The sequence below is a fragment of the Oreochromis aureus genome, linkage group 6, assembly GCF_013358895.1.
Source record: "Oreochromis aureus strain Israel breed Guangdong linkage group 6, ZZ_aureus, whole genome shotgun sequence".
In the NCBI taxonomy this organism is placed as follows: domain Eukaryota; kingdom Metazoa; phylum Chordata; class Actinopteri; order Cichliformes; family Cichlidae; genus Oreochromis; species Oreochromis aureus.
In genome coordinates, this window is record NC_052947.1 from 828,618 (window position 1) to 852,483 (window position 23,866).

Sequence of the window (23,866 nt, forward strand, 5' to 3'; positions counted from 1 at the left end):
CATGACCGCCTGGCAACATAAATTAAGTTGCTGTTTATGGATGAGACACACCCAGAAAGGCTAACCGGACAGCCCTGATCCCCAAGTATGTCCAACTACCGACCAATAACCTGCCTCACGGAAACTCTTGTCAGGTATCATAGCAGCTAAGATGGACAGGCACATGGCTCAGTTTATGAGTGAGGCCCAGAAAGAAGAAACACCACAGGTGCAGAACACCAGCTCCTGCTTGATAGAGGAGCTGTCACTTAAGACCAGACTGACCAACCTGTGCACCGCCTATGACAATACCTGACACATGGATCCTGGAAGCCGAGAAATGTACCAGGTCAACAGGAACCTAAGAGCCGTTATCAGGAATTCAATGGGGATGTGGCAAACAACACTAGAGGCCAACTTCAATCCAATTACACAAGCCACTATTAAGTGTGGTATTTACCAAGAAGGTGCTCTGTCCTCACTGTTATTCTGCATAGGTGTGAAACCAGCCAGATCATTAACAAGACTGGCTTCGGATACCTACTAAAGAATCAAGCAATGTCAGCCAAATCCTGTACATGGATGGCATCAGGCCACATGCCAGGAGTGAATGAGACCTTGATTCGCTGATCCACGCCAACATCAGAATGTCATAGTCGAATGGTAGCAAAGACAGGGAAAGTAAATGGTGAGTGGACTGGTTCTCATATAGCGCTTTTTTACTCTATCTGTGCACTCAATGCGCTTTACACAACTTGCCTCATTCACCCATTCACACAAGCACTTTTTTCTTTGCTATTTCTAAGTGCTTTCTGTCTAACTTTCACACGACAGGCAGCATTGCAGGCATTGAGGATAGGTGCAAGTACCTTGCAAGCCCACCTGCAAATAGGAACCACGAAGAGGCCCCAGGAAAGCTGCAGGCACCAAATACCTGCAGAGATTAAGAGAAGCTGAATGACAAGAACAAGATCCAAGCAATCAATACCACCACCCTGCCAGTTGTAAAATACCCTGCTGGGATAATAAGCCATAACCATACATTGAGGGTTTCACCAGAAGTCCAGCATGCCAAGACTGTACAATAAGCAGAAGAAAGGAGACCAGGGAGTACATCAGGAAGATGGTCACAAGTGAGAAATCCAATGGCTGGACAAAGCTGGACTGAAAAGAGGCACTAATCATGGCAGTGCAGGAACAAGCTCTAAGATCAATAGAGGCTGGGGTCTACAACACCAGGCAAGACCCCTGAGACAATCAGGCACATTACAGCAGGGGGGAAAATGCTAGCAGGCAGGGCATACATGAAATATCGTAACTAGGGGTATAATGACCAATCTAAGATCCTGTGGGACTTCCAGATACAGACGGCCAAACTGCTTATGGCTAACCAACCGGACATAGTAGTGGACAAGCAGAGGAAGAAGGTCATAGTGATAAATGTAACTTTACCAAGTCAAAGTGAGAAATACCAATGGCTAAGAGAGGAGCAAGAGAAAATGTGATCCTGTGGTATCTGGAGCGCTTAGGGCATTTACCCCTAAACTGGGTGAGTGGTTCAGATCCCAGGAACGGAATCAGAGATCTCTGTCTTGAAAAATGCAGTCCTAGGAACAGCAAAGATACTGTGCAGGATCCTCAAGCTCCCAGGCCTCTGGTAGAGGACCCAAGCTTGAAGCATAAAAGACTGCCTGCAAGCCAGCTGCGCTTTTTTTGATTTTTTGCACCTAATATCACATAATAGATCCAGTAGAGCAGAATAAGGGATTTTTATTTTTAAAAATGCAAAGGTCCACTTTATCTTCTAAACAAACAGGATGAAACATAACATTAACAGTTACATTATAAGGTCAGTGGCCAGGGTGTCAGTACCAGGTATGATTGATGAAGAGGTGCTTTTTGTTGGGAAATTGAAATGGTTCAACACTGGAAAGATAACCAGAGATAAAAAAAAAAGAGAGAATACAGACAAAGTAAATGGTTTTTCATTTTGGAGAACTTGTTGGAAAAACTCTTATCTCTATAAACAAAAGAATTTGTGAGCAATGGAAAAGATCTTGGAAACAGAATATTTCAAAATATTTATATTTTATTTCTGTTTATAGTTTGAGTAGCATTCAGTTTCAGCCAGGTCTGCAAGCAATAAGTCTGTGATGGTTACGTTATCATCAGCTTTTACCTGACAATAATGTAACTTTTAATTTGCTTTTTAACCAACACAAATATCAGTTATCCAGATATCTCCTGGCTTTTATCGGAAGCTCAGAAATATTGGTCTTCTCAATGTGTCTGTGTAGGTTTTCAGTCATCCGGGTCATGGTAGTCTAAAGAGCTTGGAAAGAAAGCAAGTGGAAGTCTTAAAGTTTCGTGAAGATATTTCACCTCTCATCCAAGAAGGTTTTTGAGTTCCAAAGTAAAATGGTTTAGGGTCCTAAGTATTTTAAGCCCTATTCGGGGTACCCTAAGAGGCTAACTGACCAACCACATGAGCCAAGATGTGAAAAAACATGGAGGGTTTCAGGAGGAAAGACATACAGTATACATGCCTTTCCTTCTGAAACCCTCCACTTTATTCACGTCATGGCTCATATAATATAGTCTGTTGTATGCTGCTGTTAAAGAACAATTTTCTCTTTAGTCTTAAATATACATAACATTAGATAAGATGGCCATGTTGTGCAATGAAAGACATGCTGGGGTAATGTCGGGGCTACAAAGGGCTACATTAACTAAATACGCACCACTTGCGCTTTTATTTAGCTTCTATTTGAGGCATTATCTCTGTGCCAACAGTTATTCAGATCCAGCCTGATGGGACGAATGAGTTTGTTTTCATGCTGCTTCACACTGAGTTCAGGACACCCTGTATATTTTATATTACCACAGCATTACAACATAAACACTTTGAGAATGTATGAAGGGGACTAGCTGCTAACTTTGAACTTTATTTTGCATGCAAGCAAAATGATTTAACTACCACACAGGATTGTAACTAGTACAATCCTGTATCACCAAAAGGTAATGCTACATTTGGTTACAAACAGGGAGTAGAAATATGCCAGTGTGCTTATTCTACTAAAAACACCTCAAGTCTAAAAGAGGGATCTGCAACAGGTGTCATCTTGTACCAAAACTGTTTGCCAACTGTGTTCATTCTGTGCATGAGATCTGCTATCTGAACAACATGCATTGCCAACTGTAAAGAACAGCACTGTACAGTAATTATGTATACACCTCTGACTAAAAGAAGTCTGGGATTGTTCTGTAAATAATTCACATCTACACGAGATACTCACGGATCAGACCTGTCGCGCTCTTAACTGACTTTATTATGATGAAGAAAGAAGTGGCAGGAGATTTTCTTAAAATCTTGACAGCTACAGAATGCAAAGAATTATCTCAAGTCTTTTTGATTTGAGTGTTTTTGAGTGATTATGTGAAAATATATTTTAGGTGTTCTCCAGTTAGTGGAGGAACAACCTGCGATTAACCATATATGTATATTATGAGGTTTATAGGTTTTTATTTTGAAAACTCCACATTTTTAAAGCTATAATTAACTGGAAGAATAACATTACATAAAATTACAGCAGTTGTAAAGCCATTAGTTGATTGAGTAAAACATATTAAAACTGTTAAGGTCTACCATAGAAAATATGGCATGATTCACAAAAATTCTAAAATAAATAAAGAGATATGTCCTTCCAGATATACATACATATGTTTGCATATTTAATGTCTTCCTGATATTCTTTAAAGACTAACAGAAAATGTGAATATATAGAGAGAGAGGTATACACTGGTGTCCAATTGGTATATTTTAGCATTATACCACTTTCATAAATTTGTCGACACAATTAGTATAGCTTGGTACAAAAGCTAGAAGCACGGGGATACTGCAAGCTCAGTTCCTGCATGTGTCTCCTAGCTGCCTTAATAGTTTAAAAAAAATCTATATTCTAAGTGAGGCTGGCGTGTAGCTGCAGGAGATTGCTTGCTGTTGCCGGTTGAAGATAATCAATCGTGCAATTGCCTTGGACACTAGCAGACTGTTGCAGTTGGCCGTAGTTGGCAAGGAAGGAAGGATTTTGCTAACTACTTGCTTAGTGATAGTGAAACTGTGAAATTCCAACCAAACACGAAACAGTAACTGTTTAGCTTTGAATTAAAAGTTGGGACTTTTAAAACATTCGTTCTGGAAATAAACCCCAACTTTTCCTTTGAAGGTGAACGGTTTAAGTTTTTCATTTGCTTTGCACTTTTTCAATTTCACTGCAACTGTTTGACTGCTTGGTAGCTAGCTAGCAAGAGTTTGCAGACCAATCTGCACATTCCATGTAAACTATGGGTAACTGCAGCAATCTGAGTTTCCTGGTGCAGAAATTGGTGCTCTTTGTGACCAATTTCAACTGGTAATAGCCACCAAATATCCACCAACTGGTTGGTGGAATATGCTTTTTTTCCCCTAGCGATCAAAGGGAAAAAGTCTGCAATAGAATACTATAAACTACTGCTACTAAAATAAATAAATTAATCAGTTAATTTAAGTCAGCATTTGAATTAAGGCATTTTTGTTGTTGTAGGAGACAGAAACGGTTCCTCTTTTGATGGAGCTAGGCTTACACGTCACCCTTTGCTTCTAGTTTTTGCTCTGAGCTACGCTTCAAGGCACCATCTTTAATTTGACTATAGCGACAACAGAGCAAGAAAAGAATATTAAATTGTACCTGGATGTTCCTTCAACAGATTTGTAGTCTCAGCAGATTGTAGATAAGGAAAAGATAACTGAAGAGCTCACAATATTTGTTCAGTGTAATGATCCATGAGTGTCTTTCACATGTACAATATATGTAAGCATTTTTTTCTATCACTATATGATTGTACAGCATTGCTTGTATAATTTACAGGTAAAGCATGTATTTTAAACTTTTGTAAATCCAAAAAATAACCCTGTACAGATATATATAGAAATGTAGAAAGCAATTAAAAGAAAGCAATTTTCATTTAACCTCTAATAAGCATGATAATAACCGGGGTTTAGTATGTATGTCCAGGCTGTATGTTAAAGATTGAACGAGGGAAACACTTGAAAAATCACCTGAATATCAAACTGTGTGCTATCTAAGGATGAACTCTGCAATGCATTTTTTGTGCCTTTTATATCAATTTATGTAATCTAGACAATCTTGAAAAGCTTGTGTTCAACCAAAATGACATTAAAATGGGTTTTGGGAAAAATCTACCAGTTTTTGCTGTCTTTGCTTCTTAGAGAGAGCACATTACAAGCTTTTAGCTTCCCCTTGTATTTTTTTGTTTTGTAATGATCCCAATGTTTGTAGGCGTGGACTGTATGCAGGTCAGTTAAACAGCTGGCCTCTTCTACTACAAAGCTGTTGTAATAGATGCACTGTTCAGCTGAACATTGTGCTGCTGTAATATGTAAAGCCTTCCCTGAAAAAGACATCATCATCTGGCAGCATATGTTATGAAACTGATTGATCTGTCCATCTTTACTTCTTAGAAACTTTGCTCTTTCATACCCAGTCGTGTTAATGACCTGTTGCCAGTTTACAAAAGTTGTAAAGTAGTTCTTTTTTTAACTTTATTTGTCAATGTTCCTTAGACATTCACAATAAATGAAGGAAATAAAAGAAAAAAAATAGAGGCGTGAGTGAGAACAAATGGCAAGAACAAAAACTCGTGGTGCTACCTAAACATTAAAGAATGTCAGCCTTATAAAAGTAAGTCATTGTTCGAATTTATGTGCTTCAAGTCTTAAGTATAGTGCTGTCAGTGTTAATCTCGTTAAAATGACGTTAATGGCATTACCACATTAACATGGCAAATCTCTGTTAGCGAGTTAACATGTGGCTGCACGGCGTTAACGAGCTAACCGCGATAACGCGTTCACAGCCCTCGCACTGGGCGATCCGCATTAACTCGCTAACGGACATTTGCTGTGTTATGCCGTTAATGTCATTTTAATGTCCTTTAAATGAGATTAACGCTGACAGCACTACTTAAGTAATAAGTTATTTTTTTCATTGTGGAAATTTGCTCCATGACGTCTCACCATTGCTTCAATCTCAAAGGATCACTTTGAAGCCAGTTTCTAGTAATAACTTTTGTACAGGCATCAGTTTAAACAGGTAAATGTCCTCACCATGAATTACTTCTGTGGGTGGTACGCCTAGGTACAAAATCTGTGGATCATTAGGTATTTTATAACTTAAGATATCCTCAAGTGGTTTGACTATAATTTCCCAGAAAGGTTGAACCTTTTCACATTTCCAAAAAATGTTAGTGATTGGCACTGATATGACTGCAGTCTCCAGCATTGCTGTAGGATTCCCAACTGTTTACTTTCGATGTGAGGTGTGATTAAAAAAAAAATCTTGTCAATTTTTTCCAGCCAAATTCTCTCCATTGTCCAGAGCAAGTAGAAGTGTGTTGTAGCAGACAGATCATCCCATGAAAGTTCTTCAATCTTCAGTTCTGATTCCCATTTTTGTGTTATCCACATTTACATTTGGAAGCATTTGTACATTTTTGACACAACCTATGATATGCCACAGTGACCATTTCTATTAACTCAATGCCCTCGTGAGAGACAGTTTCTGCTCTTTGTATTATAAAAGTGTCTCAAATAAAGATACCTAAATAAGTCAGAATTATCCAGCTCAAACTCCTCTTTTTGATGGACTTAAACACTTTTCTGTTAACCTACATACTGCTGTGATTCCGCCATCGCTCCATTTCGTAATGGATTATCCTGTTGACCAGTTCTGAATTCTGGAGAATGTGAGGGCTAGATCAGCATTTTACAATCTCCTTCGATTTTGTATTTGATAACCAGATCCCACCAGACCTTTAATGTCATTGCAACAATGGGATTTTGGTCCCTGTGTACATTTTGTCTGAGGGTAACTCAAGTCCTTAAGCTCAATATTAGAATAGTATTTTAAATGATTTAAATGATTTATTGATTTATTGATTAGCATTTAAAATACCTCAGTGAATACAGAACAAAGATCTACCACAAAGCAAGAAAGCACAAGACAAGGCTAATCAAAGGTATTGGCTGAAGCATACGCTTATTACGCCAACCCTTTTAACAAAAGATCTTTTAGCACGCAGCTCATGTACATAGGGCTCGAAGCAAAGAGTAAAACAAAACAAAGCAAACAAACAAACAAACGCACACACAAAAAAAACTTTCCACCTTAGATAAGTAACTACATTAAATTAAATTTCATTAACATAACCAAAGCAAAACAACCAAGAGTTTCAGTATTATTATTTTGCTCTTTTCATTCTTGATTTATATATTTTTCTAATACTCTATTTTTAAACATTTTTTTAAACAAGGAAAATGAACTACACCTTTTTAAATCACTGTCATAACTATTCCACAAGTTAAGTCCTCTAACAGAAACACATCTCTGCTTTACGTTTGTCCTTATCTTGTTTTTTTTTTTAAGAAATCTGTTCCCCTTAAGTCATATTAACTCTCTCTGACTTCAAACAGCTTCTGAGTACTGCGGCAAAGCAAGTTATTTTGTGCTTCATACATTATCTGTCCCAAACTAAATCATGAAATTTCAGGGTATTCAGATTAATAAACAAAATGTTAGTTGGTTCTATATAATTCGATTGATTTATAATTCTTATAGCTCTTTTTTGTAACTTGAAAATAGGAAGAGTATTTGTTTTATATGCATTACCCCATATCTCTAGACAATAAGTCATATATGGAAGCAACAGAGAACAATAAAGTGTGTATAATGATTTCTTGTTCAGGACATGCTTTGTTTTGTAGAGAATAGCAATGGTTTTTGACATTTTTGTTTTCACATGGTTTATATGAGACTTCCAGCTCAGCTTATCATCAATTATAACTCCAAGACATTTGTTTTCATGTACTCTTTCAATTTCAATTCCATTAACCCTGATTTTAGATACATCTTTCATTTGTCTAGTACCAAAAATAATACATTTTGTTTTGTTTATATTTAATGATAACTTATTTATATCAAACCGGTTTTTAAATAGCTTCTGAGTTCTTCTGACTCCTTTTCCACTGTAGTCAGAAGCTGTTCTAGGTTTTTACCTGAGCAATACAGAGTGGTATCATCAGCAAACAATACACATTTTAAAAGTCTGGAAACACTACATGTGTCATTTATATATAATATGAATAATTTAGGGCCCAGCACAGAGCCCTGAGGAAGACCACAAGTTACCTTCAACTGGTTAGATTTTACATTATTGATTTTGACATATTGATATCTGTCATCCAGGTAACTTTTCATCCACTTGTATGCTATCCCTCTTATACCATAGTTCTCTAGGTTATTCATTAATATAGAATGATCTATTGTATCAAACACCTTTTTTAAGTCTATAAAAACACCAACAGTATATTCCTTATTATCTATTGCATTAGATATCCCTTCTACAAGTTTCATCACTGCCATCGAAGTGGACCTTTTCACTCTAAAGCCATATTGGTTATCACTTAGGAGATTATGCTTCTCAATATATTTATCAAGTCTATTAACAAATAACGTTTCTAAAATTTTTGAGAACTGTGGGAGTAGTGATATTGGCCTGTAATTGGTAAATTGACATCTCTCTCCGTTTTTATGGATTGGAATAACTTTTGCTATTTTCATTTTTGAGGGAAACATACCAGTTCGAAAGGACACATTACAAATGTATGCGAAAGGTTGCACTATATATTCTATAATACTTTTAACTAATATCATGTCAATACCAAAACAGTCAGTGGACTTTTTATTTTTAAATGTTTTCACAATGTTAATTATTTCTCTATGAGTTGCAGCACCAATAAACATGGAGGACAAATTCTGAGTAATATGTTGATTTAGGTCGTTATTATTTCTTGACTCTGGAATTTCTTTTGCTAAATTACAGCCAACAGGTACAAAGAAATAATTAAATTCATTTGCAATGTCTTTAGTTTTATCAAGTACAATATCTTTATCTTTTTTAAAATAGTCTGGATAATTCTTATTTTTTGAGGCCTTTTTGATTATACTATTTAATAACCTCCATGTTTCGTGTGTGTTACTTCTACTTTGCTCCAATAATGTGTCTTTCCTACTTGTTCTTATAATATTTCCTAATCTATTTTTATATGACTTGTACTTAATTTAAGCATTTTTTGTCCTCAGTTTTATAAATCTCCTTTATAGATTATTTTTCTTTCTACATGCATCTTCTATCCCCTTTGTGATCCATGGCTTATTTGATCTGTGATGCTTTCTAGTGATTTTCATTAAAGGACAATGTTTTTCATATAGTGAGATTACAGTTGATAAGAATGCATCATATGCACTATTTAAATCTTCATTTGCAAAAACCTCATTCCAATTGTGTTCCTTTAAGTCCACCTGGAGGGCAGCAGTGGCTCTTGTTGTTCTATGTCGTATCACGTCAAATGTCTGATTCTTTTGTTTAGTTTTGATCCCAAAATAATTTTGAAAAATTGCAAAAACAGGAAGATGATCGCTTATATCAGTTATAAGAAGTCCACCTACTATTTCATAGTGAATTTTATTTGTGAATATATTATCTATCAATGTAGCTGTATCAATTGTTATTCTACTTGGTTTTATAATTACAGGGAAAAGGCAGTTACTATACATTGTATTGATGAAATCTGTTGTTTTCTGATGTCCATTTGGGTTTAGCAGATCTATATTGAAATCACCACAAATTATTTGCAGTTTTTTATCATTTAGGTTGCTAAACATAGCAGCAAGTTTCTCATTGAATGTGTCAAGGCGTGATCCTGGTGTCCTATAGATGCAACTTATAATTATATTGTTAGCTTTTTCAACATGGATTTCAATAGTAACACATTCCAATACATTATCTATGGTTCTTGACAATCTTGCATACTGTCGTTGCAAGATTTTTCTTGACAATCTTACAACGACAGTATTCTGGTGAACACCAGTAGATAGAGAGTATTATCAGCTGAGATGCTCTAAAACTTGGAATAGTCAGTCCTCCTCTTCCCTTATCTAGTTGGAGAGTTTTCAGTTTAACCCTTGGTTTTGACCCCTTCCAAATAAATCTACCCATTTGGCAAATTCAGCATCAGGGATATGCATTGGTAGTGAAAGGAATAAATACAACAGTCTGGATATGACCTCTATTCTCGAATTGAGATCCATAACTAAGGGTGCCCATTTTGTTAAATCCTTTTGTATTGCATTATTAATCCTACTGTAATTGGTCTCGTATAATGTGTTTAGTTAGACTCCCAATATTTTAAATTTTCTGAATCCCATTTCATTTAAGTTTGTATTTATGTCTGATAAATTCAATGGCTTTGTAGTTTATGCAATATTTGAGTCTTAGAAATATTAAATTTATATCCAGATTTTCTTCCAAACTCTTCTAGAATAGTCCAGAGCTTTAAGAATATATGATCTGGGTTTTGGAGGTATATTATTATATCATCTGCGAAGAGACCTACACTTTGTTCTTCCTAACTCCTTTCAACTCATCACTTTTTCTTATATATTGGGCCAGAGGCTCAATAAATAATGTGAAAAGGGAGGGGCTTAAACAGCACCCCTGATGTGTTCCTCTGGAGCAGGGACTCGAACACCAACCCCTACTTGTGGGCTGTATATTGACGTGAAGAAATATAACACAATTTGGCCGTTGGAGTTACTGTTATTTTTAGGGAGGATTTGTTCGTTGTTGAGTGCAATGTTAAAATAAGTTATTTTAAAAGCAAAAAATTATTTAATATGAAGGCAACATGAGCAGAGAGTACAAACATGTTTGGGATTGGCTGTGTTAACTAAACACTAAAGTGGCCCTCCAATGAGATGGCAGTGCCATTTTAGATTGAGACCCCTGCTCTGGAGAGCTCAAAGCTGTCTGTCAAGTTTCCATTTATTTTAATTCTAGCCACTGGCTTATGACACAATGCTTGTATACATCTATTGTATTGATCTACTGTATACACTACTGTAACTCACTGTTTATGTGTCTTTACATGTGGAACATCTGCATGTTGTGCAAAACGCTGCAGTTAGGCTTCTGACTAAGTCCTCTAAATATTCACATGCGACATCGTTATGGGGTGGCTGTACCTCAGGCGGTAGAGCAGGTCATCTACTGATTGGAAGGTTGGTGGTTCGATTCCCTTGCTTCCCCTACTCTACATGCCAAATATCCTTGGGCAAGATACTAATGCCAAATTGCTCTCCGATGCATCCATTGGAGTATGAATGTATGTGTGAATGTTAGTTAGAAAGCACTTAGAAAATGTGCTTGTGCAAATGGGTGTGGATGGGTGAATGCACAAGTTGTGTAAAGTGCTTTGAATGCTCAGAAGAGTAGAAAAGAGCTATATAAGAACCAGTCCATTTACCATCGTTGCTATTTCAGTTACACTGTGTGAATGACCACGGCAGACCCGATGACTTGAACATGCTTTGCAGCATACTTTATTCCAAACACGGTTGCTGTTACAAAAGACCGAGCTGCAGCTCTCCCGCTGCCAGCTCAACATACTATCACAGGACCCGGTGCAATACTTAAGTTGGCGGGGCATGATTGCAGATGCCGTGCAGGTGCGTCTGCCTTCCCTGCACGGCACTGCATGCCACGGCCCGCCACATACCCCCATCGCCCGACTGAGGCCAGGGAGCCATCCAGCCAAACCTACTCCCCCTCCCCCCGCGAGCGGGAGAGAGAATCGGCCCGGACTGTCGCCGTCCCCAGCCCCTGGTCCAGCAACAGGGATGTGTGAGTTCAGGTGTCCAGGCTTCCCTGGCACGGTATCTTCCGTCTCCTCGTGCAGCTCCTCCACTGCTCCCGGCTGGAGCGGCACCTCGCTTGCCACCTTCTCCGCTTCCGGGTGGCGAGGTGCCTCATGTGCCTGCTTCACCACCGACAGACACGGATCCTCGCGCGCCTCCTCCACAAGCAGGCACGGACCCAGCCTGCCAGGTGAGGAGGCAGGCAACTCACCGTTTTAGAATTGCTTGTCTGTTTATGTTGTTTTATACTGACTCTATCAAAAGCCTTATCAGCATCTAGACTCACTAAGGCTGTGGGAATGTTATGTTTGTAAACTTAATTTATTATGTGCAATGTGCGTCTTATGCTGTCGACCCTTAATAAATCCCGTTTGGTCTTCATCTATCAGGTCATGGTGGAAGAGTTCCAATCTTCTGGTAACTACTGACATAAATAGTTTATAGTTGACGTTTAAAATAGAGATCGGCCGATAGGATTCTCAGTACTCCTTATTCTTGGCTGCTTTTGGTAGGATCAATATTGCAGCCTCTTTCAATGAGGGTGGAGTTTTGGCTTTTTTAAGTGTCCAACTGAATGAATCCAGTAATAGTGGAGCTAGCGGTCCTTTAAAGATCTTGTACCATTTATTTGGGTAGCCACCCTTGCGCTCCACATCCTCCTCCAGTGACGGCTTGGCAGGTTCCTCCCACGCTGACCTCTGGCTTGGGCTGAGCAGGTGGGTGAGCTGTTGGTGGACCCAGTGGTTGCTGCGTGGCCCTCCTCCGGGGAGCAGGAACAGGCGTAGGCCCCGGCCGGGTACAATAAGCTCCCATCCAAGGAGTGGGGATGGGTGTGGTGGCAGGCTGCATCCTGGCTGGTCACAATCTGGGGGCTGGCACGGGTGCCGGAACGGTCCGGATGTCGGCCACTGCCATGCATTCGAGGGATGCCAGTGGGGGTGGTGGTGATGTCGGCCAGGACTGGATCTGAGCCGCCAGACTTGCGATCCTCTACGTGCAGAGCTCAACCCCCCAATGGTGGCCACCATCTCGGCCACCATTTCGGTCAGCTCCTCTCTCTGCTGGCCCAGTCCTGGGTCTGCCGTGCCTCCCTTCCTGGGTTTCGGCACCACTATGAATGACCACGGCAGATCCGATGACTTGAACATGGTTTGCAGCATACTTTATTCCAAACACACAGAGCTGCAGCTCTCCTGCTGCCAGCTCAACATACCACCACACACTGGCTTCCTATTGAATTCAGAGTCCATTTTAAGATCCTGGTTTTGACTTTTAGACCTTTGCACGGACTGGCACCAGCTTTCATTCCTGATCTTCTGCAGCCCTATGTGCCTGGCAGGTCACCGAGATCATCTAATCAGTGGACTGTGGAACTGTCTCCCTCTGAGCCTAAGAACTGTGGACTGTAGTCGCTTTTGGTGGTGGTCAGAGGGCCCGGTGGCGCCAGTGTCTGGCAGCCTCGCCAGTGTCCGGCAGCCTCGCCTCTGTCAGTGCGCCCCAGGGTGGCTGTGGCTACAATGTAGCTTGCCATCACCAGTGTGTGAATGTGTGTGTGAATGGGTGGATGACTGGATGTGTAAAGCGCTTTGGGGTCCTTAGGGACTAGTAAAGCGCTATTGATAGGTTTGTAGTTTAAACCTATTCGCTGGAACGTTCAAGGCAATTTAATTACACAGCAAAGCAAGGCACAAGTAGGCAACGTTCTTTGTTTCCATGCACGGGAGAGAACCGGACAAGCGCCGTTCCTTCGCTTGACCCCAGTTGCTCTCGTCTGCTCCCCTGTAACACTGCTCTTTTATTGAGGTTACATGAATATGCATAGGGTCATTAACATATGACGTATACATACACACAAAGAGTACCTTGCCTGTGCATTGTGTAAGTGTGTGTGTGTGTGTGTGTGTGTGTGTGTGTGTGTGTGTGTGTGTGTGTGTGTGTGTGTGGTCAGAGTGTGACCCCATAAGTGACTTCCCTAAACCTGCTGGTCTGGAAGTCCAGCAGTTCATCTAAACAAAAGGCACTTAGACTAAAACAGATATAGATACGTTTATCCTACCATAAAACAATAAGACAAGGTACGACCTCTCCCCTGCTCCCAGAGTGCTCTGGAATGCACACAAAGTTTGCAGACTATTAAGGATCAAACCTCTACCAATCTAAAACTAATTATAAAACTCTAAGCATATATAAGTAGATATTTCTAAGCATAAATGACAATCAACAATACAAACCTAACAGCTATACAAATACAGGCCATTTACCATTTACCAAACAGTTAAAAACTCACCTTTTTAGAATTGCTTTTGGTTAATTTTTGTCTGTTTATGTTGTTTTATACTGACTCTATCAAAAGCCTTCTCAACATCTAGACTCACTAAGGCTGTAGGAATGTTATGTTTGTTGACTTAATTTATTATGTGCAATGTGTGTCTTATGCTGTCGACCCTTAATAAATCCTGTTTGGTCTTCATCTATCAGGTCACGGTGGAAGAGTTCCAATCTTCTGGTAACTACTGACATAAATAGTTTGTAGTTGACGTTTAAAATAGAGATCGGCCGATAGGATTCTCAGTACTCCTTATTCTTGGCTGCTTTTGGTAGGATCGACATTGCAGCCTCTTTCAATGAGGGTGGAGTTTTGGCCTTTTTAAGTGTCTAATTGAATGAATCCAGTAATAGTGGAGCTAGCGGTCCTTAAAAGATCTTGTACCATTTATTTGGGTAGCCATCGCACCCTGGACTTTTCTTTATCTTCAGTCTACTAATAGCCTTGGAAAGTTTTTCTTTAGTGATTGGTGAGGTTAAAGTGTCATTTTGAAAGGTTCCTACAGAGGGGAGGACTAATTTAGCTAAATAATCTATAATTTCTATCAGTTGGTTTAGTGAATCTTAGTTTCTTTTCCATCTCCTCAGTTGACAAGTTGGATTATTATTAAGAGTTACTTCCAAGTCTCCACTCCTGTCTCTGTGTTGCTGTTTTTCTAAAAGTCTCAATTGTTGTTCTAATTTAGTTTGCAATATTGTTTTCCTTTTATTTAGGTAGGACGTCCTTGATTTCAAGTTGCCCTTCATCGCTGCCTTAACTGCATCTTTCACTATACGGGAAAATTGTCTCTCCCTGTCTCCCTGTCTGTCTAGGGTTGTTTCTCCCATAATGTAGGGTCTGGCAAGCTATAAAACTGCCTCCATCCTAACTGTCCAACATCTTTACTCCTGCTGCTGGTGCCGCTCCTCTGTTCTAATGAATTGAAGAGGCTGTGATGTCACGCGTGGAATAGGAATGGCCTTATATCATCTATATCATTATATCATTTATCTTCACGTCTTTGAAACTCCCTCAGCCTTTCTTTTACTCTGCGCTGTGGAGGGTCGGTTTTGTCGCTGGGGGTGGGGCACCCATTGCCATCCCAGTATCTTGTGCAGGGGAGATACTGCAGTTTTTTCCTCCAACGGCGCTGCCGGTGCCTCCGTGTTAATACCACTTACTTTTGCAGACTTTTGTTGTCCCTGTCACAATTGTTTTGAGACATATTCCTGTCATCAAAGTCAAAATTACTGTATTGTTTTTTTCTTGGTTCGTATTCTCAGTTTGAACATTTGATATGTTTTCTATGTCATATTATGAATAAAATATGGGTTTGTGAGATTGGCCAATTATTGCAATTGGTTTAATTTACATTTATTTACACTTTATTTATATACATGCAGCATACAACTTTTTGGGATCTGGGGTTATGACATTTTGTAAAGTTTTGTTTGATTTTCTTTTTTCTCATTTAGGGATAGGCTGAGATACTTATTACGACTGTTCTCCCACCCCTGATATTGTTTTAAAGGTTACGTATGTTAATATTAAATAAGCTCCTAATGAGTGCTAGACATTGTGCTCATGCATTGCTAAAACTGCTAAAAATGTTTCACAAGGCTTTTTATGATATTTCTGTACAGAGCTGGATGAAGTCTTTGAGGTGATTCATAGGTAATACAAAATGTTATTGTATTGCTTCCAGGTGTTGTCGCCTTCAGAGCAGAGTGGTTTGTCGCCTCCCTCTCCAGACTATCGGACAAAAGGCCAGAGTGATGAGAAAGAGCATTTTCACATCCTTCCTCAGCTGCAGGCCAAGAGGGCTGACTTTTTAACTGTCATGTTGACTGGTACTTTGCCTCAGAGGCGGAGTTTTGCCACACCAGATGAAGAAGTTCCAGAAACCCCAGGGCCAAAGGATGACGATGTTACAAAGAGTGAGTCCAACAGTGAGGTAAGTCAGAAGAGTACTGAACGTAGCCAGGATGCTGCGCCTTCAACACTGATGGCTGAGGACCAGAGGGGCCAGAAGGAGCATGCCTCTGCTGCTGATGCAGACCCAGACCTAGAGGATGCATCCAAAACCCTTGTCCTATTCTCCCCAGGAGATACTCGCAAGTCTCCTTCTGGTGGCGATCACGTTCTGGATGGTGAGTTGGCTACACCATGTGCTCTAACATCCCGTAATGACCGCCTTCTAGTTGGGGATGCAATACAGCCTGAACCTTCAGAGACTGGCCGTTTGTCCCCAGCTCTCAGGTCAGACCTGAGGCCTTCCACACCCATTGCTCCTGGTTCACCCCCCTTCACCAAAGTTGAGCGTACTTTCATTCATATTGCTGAGACATCACACCTCAATGTCATGTCTTCCAAGGAGGGTGACCGGGAAGTCTTTACCATCATGAATAAATCTGATATAGATGCTGACACCCATAAGAAGGTGGAGGGAGCACCAATGATAGAAGAGTATCGAAAGGACTCAGTGGAAGACCAAACTCAAACAGACAAATACCCCAAAACTGAGAATGGTCCATCTACTGAGCTGGCCCAGTCTTTGGAGCCTGTTCCAGAAGCAATGTCACCAACTGACGTACATAAAGATCGGTCACAGGAACTTACAAAACAACCACCACCAAGTGAAGACGCTGCCAAACTTCAGACAGCAGAATCAAAAGTACTCTCTGCCATCAAGCCCAGAATCCGAAGCCGAATTCCAGTGCTCATTTCTATGGAGGAGGATTCAGGCTCAGAGCAGTCCTTATCTCTCTCGGCTCGGGTCCGGCTTCAGCATCGGGCCAGGCAGCTGGACTTGGCCCATCTGCTAGTTCAGAAGCAACACACTCGCTGGATGAGGAGGAGAATGCTCTCTGGTACATCATCGTCGCTGTCGTCGGGGGACGATGAGCGTCGAAGGCCTTCGGAAACCTTGTCCACTGCAGGCTCAGAGGAAGACACGCATACATCAGATGAGTCCAGGTGGAGCTCTCGTCTTAAAACAACTGAAGAGCAAGGCTTCAAAGAGTGCAGGAGCAAGCTCCCCAGGCCAGTTACCCCCATAAAGCGGTCTTCAGGCGGGCTTGGTAGTGCTGCTCCTACTCCTACTCCTGGCTTAATTAATGGGTATGATTTAGTTTCTTTGTTATAGTGTACCCACAATAATTTAAGCAGTTTGATACATTTTTTATAGTAAAATACATTTTCAAAATTTTCTGTTCTCTCCACAGGAATCAGAAAATTGGACTAAGCACTCTAGTTACCCCCCCAAAATTCAGGCCTATTTCTCCTGGGTCCTCCTTGACATGTCCCCGTCCCTCAACTGTCCCTGCTCCATCTGGCAGCCCTCGAATGCCCTTGCGAGTCTTGTTTGGAACCAGACGCAGCCTTAGCTCATCCCACTGCAGGACTGACAGTCCCTCCCCTCAGAGAGTATGTCCATCTAGGCAGCCCCTCTCGGTACGAGCCCCAACTGTCCCCATGCTGCCACCCAGGACTACAACCACCATGCGACGCAGCGCCTCGCAAGAAGCCACCACACAGTCCTCTTCTACCACCATGCCTGCTAGGACCAGGCCAAAAACAGCCAGTACAGCTAAGGGGAAAGCAAATTCTAGAGAGAAGGTTGTGCTTGCTAGATAATACAAAGACACTTATCTCCAAGAATTTGTGAATAATCAGTTTTTGGACCAGCTATGCCTCAAAGGTTTTCACCTTATTCAATATTAGACTGTGATGCCACAATGACTTCTTTCAATTCATTTACTATATACATACATACATATTTTTTTTTCCAAGGACAGCTAATTGAACTGACTACCTGGGCTTCCATTTATCTTATTGTCATACAGGAGCATTACTGCCATGGTGCTATGGATACGTCTGCTGCTCCCTGGTTAGTCCCTAATGAAACTGCTGTCTGAAGCTGAGAATATTCCAACAAGTCCAGTTTCAGACACTTTCACCTAATACACTACTCCCGGCTTTCCGTGGCTATATTATTCTTGAACTGACAATATCCTATTTGATTCACATTGCATGGTAAAGTATATCAGAGAAACATTGAATCTGTAGAGGAAACATAACATGTACAAAAATCTGTACCCCTTGCCTATTGGTTAAAGAAAAAAAAAGAATAAATTGGACTTGTTTGAATACCCTTACTGTGATAATGTGAGACTCCTAACCTATATTCATTATGACTGCGGATAAAGTGAAGAGCTGAACGTGAACATATATCGCTCAAATGCTTGCCTACTCCTTATGGTGTGATAATGGGCATGCTTTAATCATTCTATTATATCTTGGTGTTTTTAGTTTGTTTATGCTTTGAATTGTACATAATAGAATCATTTCCCATAAAGACATCTTTATTTTTATCTTGCCAAGCAAAGTGTAAATGAAGTCTTTAATCTTTGGTTCCAATTTGTTGGCATTATGCCTGGGTTTTATGCATGAGAAAAACAGGGTTAAGCATGAGAAGAAGTTATACCTGCTTTAATTCTGTTGGCAATACAAGTCTGGACTGTGTATATGGGATCTCTGGGACTGAGGCGTGAAGTAAAGTTTTGATCATGTGGCAGAGAGTCTTGTCATTCTTTTCCCCCTGGTATCTGTAACTAACATTCAGAACTGACATATATCATCACAGTGGGGTGCAATGACTTTAACAGAAAGGCATGCAGAGATGATTTTTGCATAAATTATCAAAAGTAAAAGTAGTTCATCTGCAGAAAAATGTTCCCCATCTGTGTTAAGTGGATTAATGTTACTTTTGCAGAGTTTAAGACTGAGCTCATTTGAAAGACTGTTTAATTGAGTAGCATCATATCGATCCAGTGGCTGTCCTGTGAGGACCTCTGGAAAAAAAAAAGTGTATTAAAAGATTAGTAAGAAAAATATCGGCTGAATTAAATGGCTTAACTGTTAATACCTGCAGGGAGAATTCAAATATGAATGAAAACTTATCATGGTCAAGCCATTTAATTCAGCTGATTTTCTTGGGGGGGCAAAACAGTTAAATGTATTACATTCAGATATTCTATTAGATACAAATCTAAAAGTGCTGCTGAACCTGCACCTGGTCAACATGCATCTTTCATTATACTGGAAGTGGTTAGAGTCTCCATCATCATCAAAGTTTTCCTTGCTGATATACTAAAGCTATACTTTTCCACACATTTCCTCTACATCACACATGTTGCCCAAGGTGGTTAGCAAGGGGAAACTCCTTTGTTATCTCACAACCAGTCGCGGCTAATGACTAATCTCAGAGCAGTGAAAGCAGACCAGTGGCTGCTGGCCGTGCATGTTGATCTCCCATCAGTTTACAGTCGCAGACAAGCGGCTTATGAATCTGTTTTTCAACAGGTTCAGTACTGGACCCCCATGTTGCCTCCCCTCACACAGCGCCAATATTAAAACTTAAGAAGAACGGTAAGAAGACCTCCCTGCTTCCTGCGTGTCTGTGTTGAAAATAGCCTGCTGGGTGCATGTGTTAAGTGTAGATGTGTTGTTCTTCGATTCTGCAATATAATTATAACTTTGGAAATAAGTGCAAATCTCATATTGTTACAGTCGTAATGTCAATAAGACGATTCTTCATAGCTCACGCTTTAAAATACATAACTTGACCTCATGAAAGGTAATAATTCAATGATAAAAAAGGCATCCTTTAAATACAGCGGCACACTGTAAGGATAATTCTGACAATAAAGCCACTGTATTAACATGAATTTCCTTTCTCAAAATGTTCTGCTGATAACAGTTGAAAACATGACAACTTAATGTGGGAAAGCTGTGTTATTAACACAAAACACCTGTATTTGCAACACATTCACAGACGATGAGACACAAATGCAGAACACAGATTCTGGTTAAAAAAAAGAAAGACAACCAGTCCACTAAACAGTGTACAGGGGTCATCAAATAGTAGTTCAATGATGAGAGATCACTGGAAAGAAATTAACATGATTCATTGGTATTTGGCGGTTAGTCTTCGATGGCCCTCAGCAGAACAGAACCCCAACGGTGATGGGGATTAGAGTAGGACCCCCGGAGTCTAGATGCTTGTGGTGGAGATGAAAATGGAGTGATGAGAGGTGGTGATGGAGAGGAGGTGAGTTGAACAAAGGAGAATGACAGATGCGCAGTGAGAGTTAAAGTACATGGTGTGAATGCTGATAGGCCTGAAGAAGGCCGTGAGAAAGATCATTGGACTAGACCGATGATGTCACAAACAACTTGACAGCATGGAAAAGTGGAAGTAATGTAAAGCTTAGATTTAGCCGGCAACACCTGGGAGCAGACAGATGTGAGACTATAGCTCTTCCTTATCCTTCAATTTACCATTTTACAATTGCTCGTTAAAATGACTGTAACTCCATCATTGTTTTTGCGAGAGAAAATGCAAACTGTTTCGAAAAGAAGAGGAGCTGAGCTTTACGGGGATATTTGGTGTATTGCAGTAGCACAAAGCATTCACAAGCTACTGCTGTCTGAACACAGAAAAATCAACTCCGCTGAGATTTTACCATGGATGCTTTGCACTACTGTAACTCCTCAACCATTTGGGCTAGAGAGAAATTTCAAATGGTTACTGAACGATGAGAAGACAAGATTTACGAAACTCTACAATGCACCATTGCACAAGCAGTGACAGTCTAAACATGGGTAAGAACTGATGACACGTGGAGTACAGAGAGGTGGGTGTATAGAAGTGGCAAAGCCCAAAAACATCTGGGGGTTGAACTTATGCATATCTTCATTACAAAAGAACACTGAAACTGAAAAACACTGAAAAACTTAACAAAGGGTCACAGCTGAGTATATTTATTGAATTACCACCAATTACAAAAAAGGAAAAACTTGTAAAGGTAGCAAAGTAAACTGAGCAGAATACAGAAAGACAAGTTATTACAAAATAAATAAGGAAATGACTTCAACCTCTGCCTGAATTACTTAAATGTTTTATAAATTCAGTTCAGTTCAGTTCAATTTTATTTATACAGCGCCAAATCACAACAGTTGAGGCGCGCTATATTGTAAGATAGACCCTACAATAATACATACGGAGAGAAACTCAACAGAAAACCCTCACTAGGTTTTGGATAAAGTGTACACTCACAAACCTGTCAAACTTGCATTTGAAATGTTGGCTACCATAGCAGTATAGTATTGCAACATGGCATTTGGATCTTCTAACTAAAATATCAAAATAGGAACATAAATAGTGCCATCATTGCCAGACCTGGCCCACATCTGGTTGACATACACCCTGCCATGACACCAGTCAGTCAGAAGTGCCAGCTTGATGCCGGATCCGGGCCAGACCGGTTTTCTATAAGCCTGGGCCACATAAACCAAACCATAATCGGCCCAGATAAGGCATGCCATCACATAAACAGTGCCATCTATGCCAGCCCTGGCCCACATCTGGATGACATACCACTTACCATGCCAGATGTCAGCCAGCAGTGCCAGCTTGATACCAGATCCTGTCTGTTATGTGGGTGAGTGGATCTAACATCTCAGGGTCACCTGATTCAGCCCTAACTATATGCTTTAGCAAAATGGAAAGTTTTAAGCCTAATCTCAAAAAGTCCGTCTGTCAATGTCTGTCTGCAAATTGGAAGCTGGTTGAACAGAAGAGGGGCCTGAAAGCTGAACACTCTGCCTCCCATTCTACTTTTACAAATCCACCAACATTTTGTCTTTAGATTAGATTGTCTTTTTGGGAATTCCTCATTTTATTCTGCCCAGTTAGCTGGTCCATTACGCTTCCTTCCTTCCTTTTAGGTTATTTCACACGTATATTTGGCATTTTTGGCATCTCCATGTCAATGGACGAAATGTGATCCTGTAGTCTATAAAAACTTGAAACACAACAGTCAACAGTCAACTTCAATCCTGTCTTGAGATTGCTTATTGTTTTGTCCAGCATTGGTCCAAATTCTAAAGACACCTTTTTTTCTTTTTTTGCAAGGCTAATAATGAGTAAGGCTCATAAGTCCAACTCCAGGTCCAGCCTTGTCTACTGTAGAGGACTTGTTTTTGAGGACCTGCACTTTAGTGGAAAGCTTGTTTCCATCTAATCCAATTATCACTTTTTGAAGAAATTCACATGTGTATCGCAGGTTCTTAGTTTAAACTGTAGATCAAGCCAAACAGGACTTCACACCTATTTGGCACATTTTGCAGTACTGTGCATTCTTCAGTGATGATACTAGCATCTTCAGGCAGATCCATCTCATCTGCTGCCTCATGTCTCACAATGTAGATGCCCAATACTACTTTCTCCATTTGTCTCACAGCGCCAGAATCACTGCATGGCAGAAAGTGCACACACATTAACACGTATATCATTTGTAAATTGTTTCATTAATACTGCCAATTTATATTTTAGGTATAAGGTTGGTAATTATCTATATTTTCTCTTTTCAGTAAACCCTAAGAGATGACCAGAACCATCAAGGAATACACAGTTTGTAAGATTTAGTGTATATTAACACTCATAACTTGTTTGCACCACAGATCTCTTGTCTTATTGTGGTTCATGGAGAAAAAATTCCATGGTTTACTAGTGGAGAACAATGGCAGTATTAATAGCACACCGATAATATTTCCACCTCAACCATAACTCAAAAGTCCCATTTTCAGTATAAGCAATGCGGACAAGTTTTTAAAATAAAAAAATGCTGTGTAATTTATTTTTTTTAAACAGATTTTCTTTGTTAGTTGGGCTCCAACGGTGTTGCAACTTACCAAGAACTCTTTAATAAGGCATTCAGGATCTTCATTTAACTAGACGCATAATGCTTTGAGTATGTTGCCACACCTAACTTCAAGACCTGGATTCTGTTGAAGACGGTTTTTAGACTAATTCTTTTATTTACATTATCCTGTAAATGAACATAAATTCTCTGCAGAAGGCACATATTTTCTATATGGAACCTGTATAGCTATAACCTGTAATACTCTCGTCCTATTTCCAAGATCATCGTTGCATTTTTATTTTTAAATCAACATTCTGTGCAGAAGAAAAATGAAGCATCAAACGCTCCTTTTTAAGTCCACAGATCCTTAAGCTGAAACCCTGGAGTAAGAAAGTTTAGAACCACAGACATAATAGCTGCTACCTCTGGGACTTTACATTTTGTCAAGCAGACTAAAAGATATAAAGCCTGGTTATATCAAACTTGCTTCCTGGTTTACACCTCAGTGTCAAGACCTTAAACAATCACAAACTCATTCAACATGCATACCTTGTGCATGGTTGCCATGATCTGTCTGATACTGTGTCCTGCTGTCCCCCCATTCTTTTTAAACACCCTTAGTAGTTTGCTGGAGTAATGATCCAGTTGGACCAAAAAGATTTAGACGAGAGGACTGTGGTGATGCGGGTGAACTCTGCATTAACCTGAAAACACTTTTAGCCAAGTGTATCTCAGAGCAAGCTAAAATTGATGTTGATCAGCTATAACATATTCTACGTAAGAACATCTGGTTTTGGTTGGAAGTTTTCAGGTGCAGGGTCACTGACTTGCATGTTGTATGCTATGCAGAATGAGTATTGTAATATAAGCAGAACAAGCGCATAATGCCCACTCTTTTTATCAGAGTCAGAAGAATTACAGCTACACAATGAAGTCCACAGTTTTCAAATTTAAAGGATTATTCCTTATGCATAACCTATGAGAATAAAATACAAAAATGATATAACATTACTGCTGGAAAACAGAGCCGGCCATCTGTTCTTGAACTCTGCTGTGAAGGGCTT

The 23,866-nt window shown here is 40.0% G+C and overlaps 1 protein-coding gene across 1 annotated transcript in view; it reads left to right on the forward strand.

Moving 5' to 3' along the window:
* The window catches only part of ttbk1a (tau tubulin kinase 1a), a 70,241-nt gene extending 51,571 nt beyond the window's left edge, over nucleotides 1-18,670 (forward strand). The window contains exons 16-17 of the mRNA XM_039612984.1: nucleotides 15,800-17,214; nucleotides 17,319-18,670. Coding sequence (XP_039468918.1) covers nucleotides 15,800-17,214; nucleotides 17,319-17,730 — 1,827 coding nt within the window. The 3' untranslated portion in view covers nucleotides 17,731-18,670. The remainder of the gene's footprint in view (nucleotides 1-15,799; nucleotides 17,215-17,318) is intronic.
* The last annotated feature ends 5,196 nt before the right edge of the window (nucleotides 18,671-23,866 follow it).